This window comes from Mercenaria mercenaria, chromosome 2, assembly GCF_021730395.1.
Source record: "Mercenaria mercenaria strain notata chromosome 2, MADL_Memer_1, whole genome shotgun sequence".
Lineage (NCBI taxonomy): Eukaryota > Metazoa > Mollusca > Bivalvia > Venerida > Veneridae > Mercenaria > Mercenaria mercenaria.
This window is the reverse complement of record NC_069362.1, coordinates 90,681,128-90,697,079: the sequence shown is the minus strand read 5'-3', so window position 1 is coordinate 90,697,079 and position 15,952 is coordinate 90,681,128. Positions and strand designations below refer to the sequence as shown.

Here is a 15,952-nt window from a genome sequence, read left to right as displayed (position 1 = left end):
GGCAATTTATTCTACGTAGGGTGCAATAAACGTTTATTTTTTTTTAAATGAACATCCTGTTTTTTTTACAGTTTTTTTTCAATACGGATGTAATACTTAAATAAACATAAACTGTAACTGTCAATACCCAACAAATCTATGAGCTGCACCATAGGAAAACCAACATATTGGTTTTGCGACCAGCCTGCGCAGTCTGGCCAGGATCCATGCTGTTCGCTTTCAAAGCCTAATGCCATTAGACAAACTGTTATCGAACAGTATGAATCCTGCCCAGACTACGTGGATGCGCAGGCTAATCTTGATCCATGCTGGTCGCAAACGCACTCTGTTCGTTTTCCCACAGCGCGGCTCATATCATTTTCAGGGCTTTACATGAACATTAACGTGTAAGCATTTGTTTAGTTTTTTCTATGTACAGATGAACGGATAAATACGGGAAATGTGGAATGTGACATAACAAAATATGAGCCATGTATACGATGATGCAATGCTTCACCTAATTTTCGTATATCGCAAATTAGTATTACTATTATTTTTATGCTTCCCGAAGGGCGAGCACTTTGGTTGACACTTTGTGCGTCTTTCCGTCCGTCCGCCCGTCCGTCCGTTGTATAACTTAAAAGGTATTAACGGCATTTTATTAAAATTTCACATAATCATAGAGCAATCAAAGAGCAGTGTCAAAGAACCATAGCTCTACCTTACCTAGCTGTTGGATTATCTCCCTTTATTATACAAAATAAGGCTTTTTCCGGAGCATTACTTGAAAAGTATTGATGACATTTCATTTAAACTTAACAAAATCATAAAGGCTATTGACAGTACGGCCTAAAAGAACTATCATGATTGGTCTTATAAAACTGCTTTTTCAATAGAGAGCAATAAATTCTTGCACAATTTTTAAAACTGGAAGAAATTATTGCTCTAGGGAAACGTCGTTTAAGGAGTAAGACTACGTTGACGCATGCAGAATACATATATGTATAATGCTATTTTTAAAATTTTGCATCTTGATCTATACATAAAATTTAATTTTGATATTAATTTTCCCTTTTATTATAGTACTGTGTCATTTTATTGGACTGCTTTCATTTGATTACAATATTTCTGTATGGAATTACGCTACATGTATTGATAAATATTGGACTACACGAAGACATTGATTTTGTATATAAATCGTTTTCCTCGTGCAGTCCAATATTAAATACACAGTCCGATATTAAAATAATATTGGACTCCACGTGGAAAATACTGAACTAAGTCCCATTGAAAGCAGTCCAATATTAAAAATACAGTACAGCGAGAACAAAGGAGTGACGTCATGACAATGTTTTAAAGGCAGATCACTACCAAATCAAATGTAAGCCTCCGCAGGTCTAGACACACGTAGTACAAATATAAATAGTGCTATTCTTTCTCACTTTCCTCGTGCCCTTTCTCAATAGCATCGTGTTTTCTTTTACTCTACCGCGTTTCAGTATGTATCACATAGCATTCTATCGAAATCGGCATGTTCCTATCACATGTTAATGTTTTGAAAAGAGAAATTGAAAGAAGTGAAAAGGAGTAAATTCAGATGGTTTGTATTTAATGAACTGTAATTTTCTTATATAAAAGTTAACACCCCCCTTTTTTTTGTTTTTCTAAAGTAGCGATATAGTTCTTTATGAGAATGTAAGTCTATGAAAAACCGTTATAAAGTGAGTGGATTTTATATGAAATAAAGAACAGCCGGATTTAGTGATGTTCAGCCTATAAATCTAATACTATATGTAGTGAATTGTCAGGTCGTATTTATCCAAAAATATGAAACGATGCTGTATATATGCTGCACATGTAACAATGCTATACACCGGCCCAAAGGCTGTCCATTCACAACGAGCCATTTTAAGGTTTCGATGGAGGCCTTGAGAAACAAAAATCAAACAACACCAAATCATAGAAAGAAAGAGTTGTTTGACATGAAAATTGAACAGCATGTAAAACATGTATATTACTTTACGAAACAAGTGTCAGTATACTGATATAAACATTGAATTCCGGAAAAGGGCTGCCTAAAGGGGCTCCACTTCCGGACAGTTAAACGCCTTTAAAAACTCACCATTTTCAAAGAACTGTTACACATGTTTGTTTTGATGCATTTGCAATAGCGTGCGAGTGGTGAAATTTCACGTAACAAGGTGGAACATAGTTTTCAGCAATTGTTTATCTTTTTTTCTTTACAAATGGCATTCATTTTCAAAGGGAGACAACTTTTTCTCAAAGATTACTTAAAATAATCGGAAAAAGTTGTTTCCCTTTGAAAATGAATGCCATTTGTACTTAAAATAATCGGGAACAGTTGTCTCCCTTTGAAAATGAATGCCATTTGTAAAGAAATAAAGATAAACAATTGCTGAAAACTGTGTTCCACCTTGTTATGCGAAATTTCACCACTCGCACGCTATTGCAAATGCATCAAAACGAACATGTGTAACAGTTCTTTGAAAATGGTGAGTTTTTAAAGGCGTTTAACTGTCCGGAAGTGGAGCCCCTTTTGGCAGCCCTTTTCCGGAATTCAATGTTTATATCAGTATACTGACACTTGTTTCGTAAAGTAATATACATGTTTTACATGCTGTTCAATTTTCATGTCAAACAACTCTTTCTTTCTATGATTTGGTGTTGTTTGATTTTTGTTTCTCAAGGCCTCCATCGAAACCTTAAGTTAGCCGGGCATTATTATATATCTGGTATAATAAAATAATTAAAGGACACTTTGCTGCTTATAAAGATAAAGAGGACATTGCTTTGTAGATTGAAAAGTGATTAATTTGCAAAACGTTTATCATATGTTTCTTAATATACATGTATCATATGCCTCAAAGTAACAGAAGGACATTGAAGGAACTATTTTCCTCACGTTTTCCACGTTTATTTCCTTGAGTTTTACTCGTAATGGCAACATCTGGCAAGATTGTCAATATTTTTAATATCGTAATATTCCCCTTATCGTTGTAATAACAAAAACCGCGGTCGATAAACCGCCGTGATATATAGTTTTCTTTATAAAGTCGATAAATAAAGTAATAGTCACGTGATTTGTTTACGTGGATATTATCGTAAGAAGTGAATGAATGAATAAACGTTTGAATAATGGGAGCATCTTTTCTTATCTCAAAATGCCGTTTCTAAATGACTTAATGATACTGATATATTATGGGTGTATTATAATATGAATGACCGAAAAGGACTGGAGATAGGAAATTAATTTACAACGTGACGATAACATGGAAGTATGAGCGACGAAGAAGCCGGAGTTTCTCATGGAAAGACTTCTGATCCTAGTATATTGAAGGAATATCTGGATACTAATGGTACGAAAAATATTTACTTATTCTAAATACGATTTCGTCACGTGAAACGTTCTTTTTTCTCGTCTGCTTGACTCTACGTTTTTGCTTAAATATATGAGCCGTGCCGTGAGAAAACCAACATAGTGGCTTTGCGACCAGCATGGATCCAGACCAGCCTGCGCATCCGCGCAGTCTGGTCAGGATCCATGTTGTTCGCTAACAGTTTCTCTAATAGCAATAGGCTTTGAAAGCGAACAGCATGGATCCTGACCAGACTGCGCGGATGCGCAGGCTGGTCCGGATCCATGCTGGTCGCAAAGCCACTATGTTGATTTTCCCGTGGCACGGCTCAATTATGTTCTTCTTACAGACATGAACATCATCATTATTATCATTTTCTGATTATGTTAACGACATCAGTAACAGTTTATATCATTGAATATGTTATTATGAAAGCTTTGGTGTTCGTCCGTGGCTAGGGACACCAACAACAATATTAGTTACTGTAGGCGAACAATATTTTCAAATTTCATTTCTTTTGAAAACATACTGTACTGGATTTTATCAAACACACAAATAGATCTGGCAATTATTTAATTAATAGAGAGAAAATTCTACGACTTGTAGAACAATTTCTGAAAAATCTGACATCAGTTTACTCCGCTCGTCGACATAACTGTTATTCATATATTGTAACTTGACCATTTAGACTACTTATACTATACGTCTCATTTAAATTTTAGTTATTCTCCAATTATTTCATGTTAAAGTTATCTGTCCAAATATAATGTAAACTTTTATCCTTTTTGACAGTGATATTAACTGTAGTTGGAACAGGATCATTTAGATCTACTATTGTTCTATCAGATAAAATAATATAAATTATTATTTATAGTCATTGATAATTCGGCCTTAAGAACTGTGTAGAGTACAATGCTCATTCTACATACTAAATACTAATCAATAGATATCTGTTTATCTAAAAATTCATTTTGATCTATTGATTAATATATTAACTTTATTAAAAAATGTTTTTTCCAAGATAATTGTAATTTTAAGACTTTAAAATTGATAATAATGAGACTGTAAAGTGCATTATATCAATAAGTATATCAAAATTTCTTTAGATTTACATGTATGTTGATTAACATATAACAAATAGAACGAGCATTGTGACCTGTCTAATCATTCCAGTTACAAAAGTTCAACACTGAATCAATATATGACTTCACAAAATCCTTATATATACAGCATGCTGCACTTGTGGGTAGGCAGTGGGGAGTTAATACTTTACCTTTAGACACTTAAAAGCGCTTAATGAATATATAAATGTCTTTCAGGCAAAATGAGTTTATTTTACCTGGTGGCTTGTGTAACAGGAATTTTCCTACTTCTACTTTTTTGCGTCATTGTTATGCTCATCAAAAACCGGCGCAAACACCGGTCACCCTCGGACTTCTTCCTCACAGAGCCACACGAGGGGAGATCATCTTGCAAATCCGCACCTATGTCAAGGTATTGTATTTAAATACGAAATTATAATTGCTTTGTTACAACAAGCAAGCGAAAAGCAAATCCATCCTTTTTATTAATATTCCATATTTCATTTTAATGCGCTACAAAGCAAACACAGAATTTTCCAGTAGCATGATTTTGTAATTTGTTTCTGTAATTGCATTATGCCATTAATGTGGTGTCAGATACTATAATTTTCAGTTCATACTTTTTGTATATAATATATATATTATACTCACTGTATGGCTTGCCAGAAAATAGCGAAATAGTTTTCTCATTCAAAAGTGTTTAATAAATTAACAACATAACATCCGAAATAAACTTTAAAGTATTTCTCTCAAGTGTTGACTGTAGCTGAACAAACCGGTGTTGAAGTATGAACGTTCATATAGCAAACACTTAGGACTGTCAGGAAAACTGCATACATAATATATCAATTTATGTCCCTGGGACTGTTGATTTTTTATCACGAGTCATGTAACTATGCTTGATATGACCTGCATAACATGTGCAAGCCAGAAAAAGAGTCCATGTTTTGGTACAAACATATTGCTATTAGCATTATTACTACACCACATTTATATAGCACTCTTTTCTTGTACATGTTCAAAGGTTCTTTACAGAAAACACCCCTCCCGAAAAAACATGTTTACATTAAAAACATGAATGTAAAAAACAGTTACAATAAAACGTGACAAACATACATACATATAAAAAACTTAACTGGCTTTTAGGATAAAATACTGTGCTATGTTTTGATATGAAGAAGAATGTATCGGTCAATTTGTGAAATATTTTTTTTTATATCGTTTTATTATTCAGCCACACTTACAATATACAAACAAGCTTTCTAGCTTTTATCAATGGGACGAGTCCCTTAACATTTTTCTTATTTAATTAATGAAAATCTATAAATGTACATAAATGAGAACAATATATATAGCACTGTATATACATGTGAGCAAGAAATTTTGATCGTACTATTCAATATAAAAAGGATAGAATAAACAAAACCTTTTTTTGCGACTTTGACAAAAACGGTGAATAAATGAACGAGCTGAGAATAATTACGAGAATATCTTGCATTTATATCCATTTTACAACTCCATTTGCTTACTTCTATCCGATACTTTTCTGAATATAGATATAGGATAGTCTTAGGAATTTTTAATCTTAATTTCAGAATAGATAAATAATTGTGAAATATTGATTCTAGCAGGCTATTCTCAAGAAAATACATATCCCAGAATATTGAAAATGACACCAACGCCTTAAAATAAATGCATTTTCTTCGGGATTTCATTGTTAACTCTACACAGAAACGTTGAATTAGTATATCATGGCGTATTTACTCTTGTAAGACAAGCTGTCGATCTTTTGTATTATTTCACTCGATATAAGACAATATGTTTCGCTGTTAACATTCATATTTAACGGTAACTAGCCAAATGGTTTGCCAACTGAACTTACAAATGTTACATGGCCACAAATATTGATCTCAAAAAGATTTGCATCAGCAATATTAATGAGCCGCTCCATGAGAAAACCAACATAGTGCATTTGCGACCAGCATGGATCCAGACCAGCCGCACAGTCTGGCCAGGATCCATGCTGTTCGCTAACGGTTTCTCTAATTGCAATTGGCTTTGAAAGCGAAGAGCATGGATCCTGATGCGCAGGCTGGTCTGGATCGCTGCTAGTCGCAAATGTACTGTATTGGTTTTGTCATGGTGCGGCTCAATTTTCTTGAAGGTACAATAACGTTTTATAGCGCACTTTACAAAAAATATTCGAAAGAAAAAAAGTTTGGTTGCAATTATTGTCAAATTTCTAAAACAGACAAAAGTTAGATATAAACAGACAACATATTGTCTAATTTCAAAGAAATATAGACCCTGGGAGTACAAGAATAATCCGAAACGAGTGTTTATACTCAGTCCAACAGTAATCCAGGAAATATATCGGGAAGGAATGCATAACCATAAGTGGATTTTATATGACAGCCATAAACTATTAACCAACCATTCATAACACTGAATGAATTTTTAAATTTTATGAGGAAAAGCATAATATAAAGGGAAATAATTTTCCAGAACTAAGAAGATACAATTAAAATAAAAATCTAGTCCACCATTCTGATTACATTGCCATGGGAACAAAAAGGCTGCCATTTAATCAAGTATTAAAATTTTAATTATTTTCTCGATTTTAAATCAATTTTAAAAATTCTTTCCCTGCCTTCATTGATTCAGAAAGACATAGTAATAGTGATTTTGTTTTACAGAAAGACAATCACATTTCAAGACCAATTCCATGAACTTGTCAATGATAAATGCATTACTGGATGCATGCTTTTTTTTGTTATTTGTTAATTTGTAGACTTTTGTTGATAATTGACATGCGAATACATTTTATGTAAATTTAACTATAATCATACGTTCAAAGTGTCTCTGACACCGGTATGGTCTGTTTTTCCTGAAATTGTATAAGCACATTATTTTGTGTAACATACTCCATTAATAATGTATTTTCTCTATTTCTCTATGGGTGTAGGAAAACGTCTCCAGTTAGAGAAAAGCGGAAGTCGTGTCCCGACACTTATGGTGCTGTTGACGAAGCCATTGCAAGGTCAAGCACGTTTGACAGTCTACCTAACATGGAGATGGAATGGGTACAACCTTCACCGGAAGGAGAAAAATCAAAAAGCATGACGGCGCTACAATACCAGGCTAGCTTCCTAGGAGCACATCCACAAGTTTCTCTTACAAGGTAATACTATAGGAATATTTCTGACTGTATCATATATTAAAAAGGTTGTGTGTTTGTGTGTTCGGGTTTAACGTCTTTTTCAACAATTTTTCAGTCATATAAACGACGGTGTCTACTTGTAGCAGTGAGCACAATGCCCAACTTTATAGTGCTGCCTCACTGGAATATCACGCCGTAGACACGTGACATGATACCCCACCCAGTCACATTATACTGACACCGGGCTGACCAGTCCTAGCACTACCCTCTTAATGCTGAGCGCCAAGCGAGGACGCTACTAGTACCATTTTTACGTCTTTGGTATGACGCGGCCGGGGATCGAACCCACGACCTCCCGCACTCGAAGCGGACGCTCTTCCACTAGGCTACCGAGGCGATGATATATGAAATGAAGGTGCCTGAAATAATTCAGTTGTTATCAGGTTGTGATACATATGTGTTTTGAATTTAAAAATGTTAGAATGTTTATACCGATATTTACATATACACTTAAACATTTCTGTTTTATATATACATGTAGATGTAGTTCTTTTTTCCTTAGTGTAATTATCATATGCAAATTTTGCCTTTCTTTCCCGAATACATACGTGTGCGATGCTTGTAATTGAAAGGTATTGTTCAGTTATTTGCGGCTCATATAAAATCTATAGAAGCGTGGGCAATCATTGTGATTATGTTTTTATTGAAGAAGTGAAAGTGAAAACTTGGTAGCAGAAACTTCATCTCCAAGTGATCATGGCCGGATATTGTTTACCGTACTATTTGACGTCACAACAAATACCCTTTTGGTAACCTTGATAAAGGTCAAAGAGCTGCAAGGTATGTAAGAATCAGGTTATTACTATTTTTAGTTTGTGTATCATGGGTCCAGAATAATTAAATAGTATCTGAAAAGATGTTATTTTATCTAAAGGTTAATTAATGTCATAGTCATCTCCGGATGCTCATGTTTGCATCTCCTCGGAAAAATGTGAGTTCTTCAAAACCCTAAAGGCTATTGGTATATTATATGCGAAGTCCAGCCTCCTGTTGGGTTTGAACCTACGACTTCCGCTCGTGAATTTAGTACACTAACCATTCAGCTTTAGAGGAATTCTAATTGGCATACATTTATGTGTTCGCGGAAAGCGCACGTTACAAGCCGTGACAGTAGAACGTGTCACTGCAAATGGATATTTGGGTTCTTGTTTAGGTTTATAACAGTTTATATATGCGCAATTTTGTAACTAAAACCACTGTAAATCACTGTTATGAAAAAGAAAGCTATAGATATTAGAAATGAATATTTTGGATATGAAATACATCGGTTGTGTTTCATGCCCAACAAGTAACCGATACCACTCGTTTTTCGTTTAATAACAAAACATCTATTTACCTGGCATACGAAAGGTTTATACGATGGACTCGGACTTATTCAAAAATAAATAACGACTTTTTATTTTAAACTTGGGCGTTTTATATGTATATATTTCTATCTTTTATAGGCCGAAACTCGAATGAAAACTACAGAGATCCATTCGTTAAAATGTTCCTTTTACCAGATGAAAATATATGTCATACTTCTAAAACTGTGAAGAAAACACTCAATCCAGTATTCAACGAAACCTTCAATTTTGAGGTAAATCAAATAATTCAGGTCTTCTTTTTGTTTGCCGCCTGATTTATCACGGTTCTGAGTTCAGATGCCAGGAAATTGAACCACAAATGTGTATCCGGAGTGGTTTGATGAACCGTTATATTTTAGACTTATATACTACAATAAGGCCTTGATTGTTTTTGTTCTTACTTGCTTATTAATATATTTTGATAAAGGTCATGCAGGACTTTATTTAATTGAGTTATAATAAACCGGGCGTCATGCGGCAAGTCATGCAGGACTTTATTTAATTGAGTTATAATAAACCGGGCGTCATGCGGCAAGTTGACGTATAGTTGGCGTCATAATGCGCTCTTACAGATCAGCGCGTCAATCGTTGTTTATCGCAGAAAGTTTAACTAAAAGTTTATTTTGTGTAAACAACTTTAAAGTCGTGATATAAAAGACGACCCTGTCTACGAGACTGCACGTGAAATCTGACGTCATTCGCAAGGAAACATTCAAAGATTTCTTTCAAAATTGGACATTAAAATTTTAAAAATAATAATAAATATAGCAATTACTATTTTTTTCTGATGGTAGGGATAAAAATTGAATCGACACGGCTGTATAATGTTTCACTGGATTTAACGATATTTGAGTGCATAAAAACCAGGAACTTTATTTGTTTTAGAAGGTGATTTACAATAATACGTGGACCGGGCCGGTCTTTTTGTATGTTCTATTTAGATGTTGAAAAAATCGATATCTTGACACTTATTTTGAGATTCTGACACTTCTAGAAGGCAAACATCTTATATTTGTAGAAAGCTGTTTTAAAAAAGTAAATATAAGGAATTGAATACTAGTTTTTCTGCGTTTATACGGGTATACACAACATTGGGACCTCTTCAAAATCATCTCTTTAAACTGTTTAATTTTCTTGTATCTTAAAACGTTGGTTATCTGTAGTTAACTCTGAATTTCGTATTGAATTTATGAAAGTCAACATTTCGTTTTACCTCCCCTTATTCATCCCTCAACCAAAAATATCAAGACAATTAATTTTGGACTTTTTAATTATGAAAATCCCCCATTTCAACAATTCAAGCGTTTAATATGAATCATGAATATATTTTCTGCCACTAAATTACGTTGCCTTACAAATGAGAGCTGATCTATCCGGCGTCGGCGTTACACCTTATTAAAGATTCTACTTAGAAAATTAGGTTAAAGTTTTGCGTGCAATTAATTATCACGGTTCAGAGTTGCAGAAATGGAATTGTCAGGCGCGGTGCATTTTTTATTATGCAATCAAGACCCTGATTAATGGGTTGTCATATTGTTACGCTGTGTTCGTATTACTAGTTTAAAAATATTAAAGCTCATTTTCAAATAATCCAATTAATTCGTACTTTCGCCTGGAGATTGGGTGTTCTTGCCTTGTTACAAGAAAATATGGTGTTTGTATCAAAACCAAATTTTTATTATTATAATACCCGTACTCCAACTTTGTAGTGCTTTGTTGCATAACAGTGCAGGCACTCTTAAAAGTACACGTATGACTGCAGAAATTATTAGAATCCAGTTCTTCATATGTTGCTCAAACACAATTTCCAAAAATAAACCTTTGTGTTTATACATTTTACAGGTAAATTACGGGGATATTAAAAACAGAAGTCTAAGATTTTCCGTATATGATGTAGACAGACGCCGATTACGTCATACACTAGGTCATGCGATTGTGCCACTTCAAGACGTCAACATCAGTTCTTCTGGAGTGATATCAAAGGATTTAGAACTAGAAATAAATGTAAAATATTATTTGCTGTTTTTACATTTGATTTATAGTTCATGTTTAAAATCTACATACTGTTTGTTTTAGAGGATAAAATTAATTATTAAAGTAACATTTTACAGAAACGTATTGATAACGGCTGTTCACAATTTAAAATACTGTCTCATTAGCTCTATGCCTATCCTCTTTTCTACACGAAATGGTTGCATTATTTTTGCAAATGTAAGGTTAATTAATCACGACGCCGTATCGAACAGGACCATCTTGCAGACTTTGATATCTTTATGGGAAAGATATTTAAATTAGCGCGTAATAAAAGTATAAATTAACAAATACAGATTCCATTCATGTAGCTAAGTGGTATATCGTCTGCCTTACAGTATGGGTCGTCTGTTGGTGATTTGAACATTGCATTATCGTATCTTCCACACACAGAGAGACTAAAAATTGTCATCCTCAGGGCCAGAAATATCCGTCCAAAACCTGATCCCGATACAGGTAATAAAATTTATGAATGTATATTTTCGATAGAAAACATTAAACCCGCATCCCTCAAAAGCAAGGTTTATCTGACAATTTCACGCCATTATGTTTGTGTATTAGAGTCGGGAAATTATGCTTTAACCGAAATTTTCTTTACTTTGATATCGCTGATTTTCTTTGCTTTTTTTGCTCTAGATTAACACTGTAACAATGGCAATTCACACAACCTTAAGTAGTTATAGTTCATTTTTCAGATGATTCAGATATTATCATTTATTTTATGCTTTTAAGTGAAATACTTGAAATTTTCAGTGAAATAAAATTGAAGTTTTCACTGTTTTAAAGCAGTGAAATTGTTATTTTAATTTTTCAGTTGTACGAGAGAAGAAATGTGTATTATCAATCATTGAATTTTATTTTCAATAATATACTTTCGTAAAGATAAATATTTTTATAATACGGACACTAACATAAAGGTACCCTCTTCGTTATTATGTAAAATAAATCTTGAAAACCGCATATAACCATTTCACAATTTTTGACACAGATATTGTGACCTTATGACGCAATGCCCATAATGTTGCGCGGGAAAATAAGCATAACTTGGTTGAAACCATTGCAAATACATAAAAAAAAATTTTTCAATTTAACGTCGGTATTTTTTTAACACGATGGAATACACTTCGATCTTACACTGAAACTATATATTTGCTGATATGCAATCTATATTTATTTTGCAGGTTTTCATGTACGCCTTTTGCTTTACTATGGCAACAAACTAGTGAAAAACAAACGTACACTAACGCAGATGGCTTTACCGGAAGTCAATTTCAACGAGTCTTTTGCTTTTAGCACAACAAACAAAAGCATCGAAAATTTCAACTTTGTCGTAACTTTAGTGAAGACAAACAGACAAGCAATATCTAATGACGTCGACCTTGGTCACGTGACTCTAGGATCATTTATGTATGCACGAGGTGCAGGATTAATACATTGGCAAGAAATGTTAGCTAAAACCAGAAATGTGGTGACCAAGTGGCATCAACTTAGCGTGCCAGTGTAGTGTATTCAATGCTGACTGGTTAGCTAAATGTCACGTGTGATTTGCCTGCGTAACGTCACCTAAACAATAAAATAAAGCAAAAGGTAAAAAATCCAAACTTAGACGACTCCAAAGCAAGTTTCCAAGTTTCCAAGTTTATTATTGATTTCTCAGTATGTACAAAGCATAAACATGAGATTCACATTCTAATAAATAACAATAATAATCAATAGAGGACAACTCTTACTCAAAAAAGTGAAGGAATCATAATTGGGGTTGTGTTCAAAATCAATACAGTAATTTATTACACATCATATCAAATTTAGTAATTAAGATCCAACATTTGGTTCTAATTTTAGTGCCTCGTTACCTATTCTATAATTAGAAGTTTTAATTACCTCATCATCCATCATTGGCTAGGTTTTTGATTGGTCAGATTAATTGCACGCGCTTAGAACTGTGTAGCATAATGACCATAAATATGTTACTAGGTCAGACATTTGAGTTATTGTGTCATAATCATTGACCGTGAGAATTTTGAGAAAAGCATGCGTTATTTACTTTTAAAATCCCTCACACGTGGTCTGCCGGTAAAAACTTTGTTCCGTGATTAAATGGGGGTCAAATGAGTGTCACCAAATGGTGTTAATGTGGACAGGGATGTTAATTAATAGAATTCGCAGCAGATGTGTCATTTATATGTGGAATTTATATTTAAAATCTATGGAAAAAAAGCATTCTCAATTGGAATTTTACCAGAGCTTTACAGTATGTCATGCCATATGCTTTTGGTCTTTACTATAAACTTATTAAATGGATTGCAGATGAATAATCAAATATATTAAAATGTAAACTTCTATTTTGTCTCACACTGGCAAATAGCACAAGTTTGTATAAGACGTCACATAAAATATGACAGGTTTTGGTTTGAAATAGATTATGGATCTTAACGAGTCTGTTAACATGCTGTCTTTAGTGCAGGGTTGACTGTTGACTCTTTCTCTTGATAAGCCGTTTAATTACATTAAAAAGGTTATTCCCTTCATTTTTATTAATATTAGACTTTACAGCATGATAAAGTTTTAAGTTGTCGGAAGTACTTGTGGAAACATGTAGATTCCTGGCCATCAATTGCGCAAGGAGGACTGAAATGTGTTTACTGCACAAAGGCTGTTGTAATAGGATTGTTGTACCCAGAGACTGTACGATAATACATCATGATAAATGAATGTTTTAGGTCACACTTGCAACCATATCAAATATATAAGGCAGCTAATAATTGGTGTGGAGTTTATTTAGGAGTGCGCCTTGATGTCAGAGAGCGGGTCATATTTCAAAACGATATGTTGTTTTGCAAACTTTGTTCAGTTATAATTACTGTCATAATTATTCATATATTGTAAGGGTATTTTAGACGTAATTGTTTCTTGATAACACGAAAATGCATGTTCAATAAATTTAAACCTTAAAATCTACAAATCGTCTAGATGGAAATTTTGGACACGACAACTTCGCTCATCAAGAAGGGGATGGGTGAATGGAGTGTGGGTGTGCGGGTGTGCGCGATTTTCTAAGTGTTGAAGTATCGTGCTGATAGTGCGTTGTCTCGCTGTATTTCATGCAGTGCCATAATTTCGTTTATTTTCCATGTTGTAAAATTGTTTACATTTAAGATTGATACGAAGTGTTTTTCTTTTACCTTAAGTTTCCTTTTACTGAGAGAGTTTTTGTTTGAGATACATTTCATGAAAAATATTTTTGAGAGTAATAAAAAAGATTTTACAGTCATTGTGTGTTTTATCAAATTTGTTTTTATACACTTACTGCATGGTTTGCCAGTCAATAGTCAAATCTAGATTACATGACGTCAGAAATAAACTTCAGTAACTGTTTTCTTCAAGGATTGCCTTTAGCCCAGCAAAATGTAGTATTGAACTATAACACAAACAATGGACCAGCGATTCATATAATGAGTTATGTAATCAACAATAATATTAAAGTACAATGGTCTGGGACGGTGTAATATAACTAAAAATAAAGAATCACAAGAGGAGAGGTATGAATTAAAAGATCTTACATGTTCCTTAACATTTGCCTGTCAATAATACAATTAAAATTGTAACGCTTAAACAGTTTTTGTTTTATGTGAAACAATAACGTTTACATTACAGTTTGCTTTGATCTTACTGGACCGTTTTTGTCTTAACCAGAACGTGTGCTCTATAATTATGTTGGTACTCTTCCGTAATTTTCCCGACTTTATCCAAACTAAATATTCTGGTCCGACAAAAATTACACAGACTGTAATGAGCAGATAGATATACACAATTCGAAACTTATTACATCTATCAATTAGATGTGGTGAACATTTTTGAAAAACATAGGATACTTTCAAGCTGACAAGTTAGAGAAAAGGCTAAACAATTGAGTAGTCATTTTGAGATAATCTTATTCCTTACGTATTCTTTACAAAATCCACAATATTCACAAATCCTTGTCTCATTTAAAAGAATTATCTTTAAAGCCTCGGCTACAGTTTTGCCAAATGTCTAAAAAAATTTGCAACAAGAGAATTTCTTCATACTTTGTTAATTGTTAGTACATGCAACTATTGGTTGACTGAATAGTGTTATTTTGGCCTATCTGTCAAGAGAAAAAAATGCAAAAAAAAAATCCTCAATCATAATAAAATGTATATAGATTGCAGAAAAAAAATAGAAATACAGGATATTCAAGCTTTTTGCATGAATATGAATTTTATTTTCATCGAGTGGTATGAAATTAAAATTTATCTCCAGTGGCGTAGCTACGAGTGAAATATTTTTTTCATACCTCGAGATGAAAATAAAAACCATATTCATGCAAAAAAAAAACAACCTTGAATTTTCTGTTTATTATATATACAAATGATTTAAAACGTCTTTGGTTTACATTTAGAACGAGCGCGACAACAAAAAACAGCCGAAATTTAGTCTTATTTTAGAAATAAACAATAAAACGTTACCTTTACAGCATCCGCAAAAACATTAAATATGAAAGTGAAGTTGTACGAGTTGCGTACAACACGCAGTTCCCAATAATTTTGACATATTGTTGTGGTTTTCTTTTCTGGCGTTTCTCAAACGTTCTCCCGAGTAATGTCCCTTCGCGTAAGGTTAGAATGTACTTAAATGTAAAATGAGCCGTGCCATGAGAAAACCAACATAGTGGGTTTGCGACCAGCATGGATCCAGACCAGCCTGCGCATCCGCGCAGTCTGGTCAGGATCCATGCTGTTCGCTAACAGTTTCTCCAATTTCAATAGGCTTTAAAGCGAACAGCATGGATCCTGACCAGACTGCGCGGATGCGCAGGCTGGTCTGGATCCATGCTGGTCGCAAACCCACTATGTTGGTTTTCTCATGGCACGGCTCAAATATTAAATCTTACAGTTA

At 33.8% G+C, this 15,952-nt stretch overlaps 1 protein-coding gene across 1 annotated transcript; it reads left to right on the top strand.

The window, feature by feature from the left end:
- Positions 1-3,071: 3,071 nt before the first annotated feature.
- LOC123564537 (synaptotagmin-15-like) lies at positions 3,072-14,306 on the top strand. The gene is made up of 8 exons (XM_053537201.1): positions 3,072-3,356; positions 4,676-4,850; positions 7,404-7,619; positions 8,308-8,438; positions 9,104-9,237; positions 10,847-11,008; positions 11,374-11,491; positions 12,217-14,306. The coding sequence occupies exons 1-8, from the start codon at positions 3,278-3,280 to the stop codon at positions 12,537-12,539; spliced, it is 1,338 nt and encodes a 445-aa protein (XP_053393176.1). The 5' UTR covers positions 3,072-3,277; the 3' UTR covers positions 12,540-14,306.
- Positions 14,307-15,952: the final 1,646 nt, after the last annotated feature.

Bases quoted from the DNA above. Each gene is read 5' to 3' on its own strand.
- LOC123564537 (XM_053537201.1), top strand. From the start codon at position 3,278: ATGAGCGACGAAGAAGCCGGAGTTTCTCATGGAAAGACTTCTGATCCT. The intron at 3,357-4,675 runs GTACGAAAAATA...AATGTCTTTCAG, and splicing joins GGAATATCTGGATACTAATG to GCAAAATGAGTTTATTTTAC. The intron at 11,492-12,216 runs GTAATAAAATTT...TTTATTTTGCAG, and splicing joins AAAACCTGATCCCGATACAG to GTTTTCATGTACGCCTTTTG.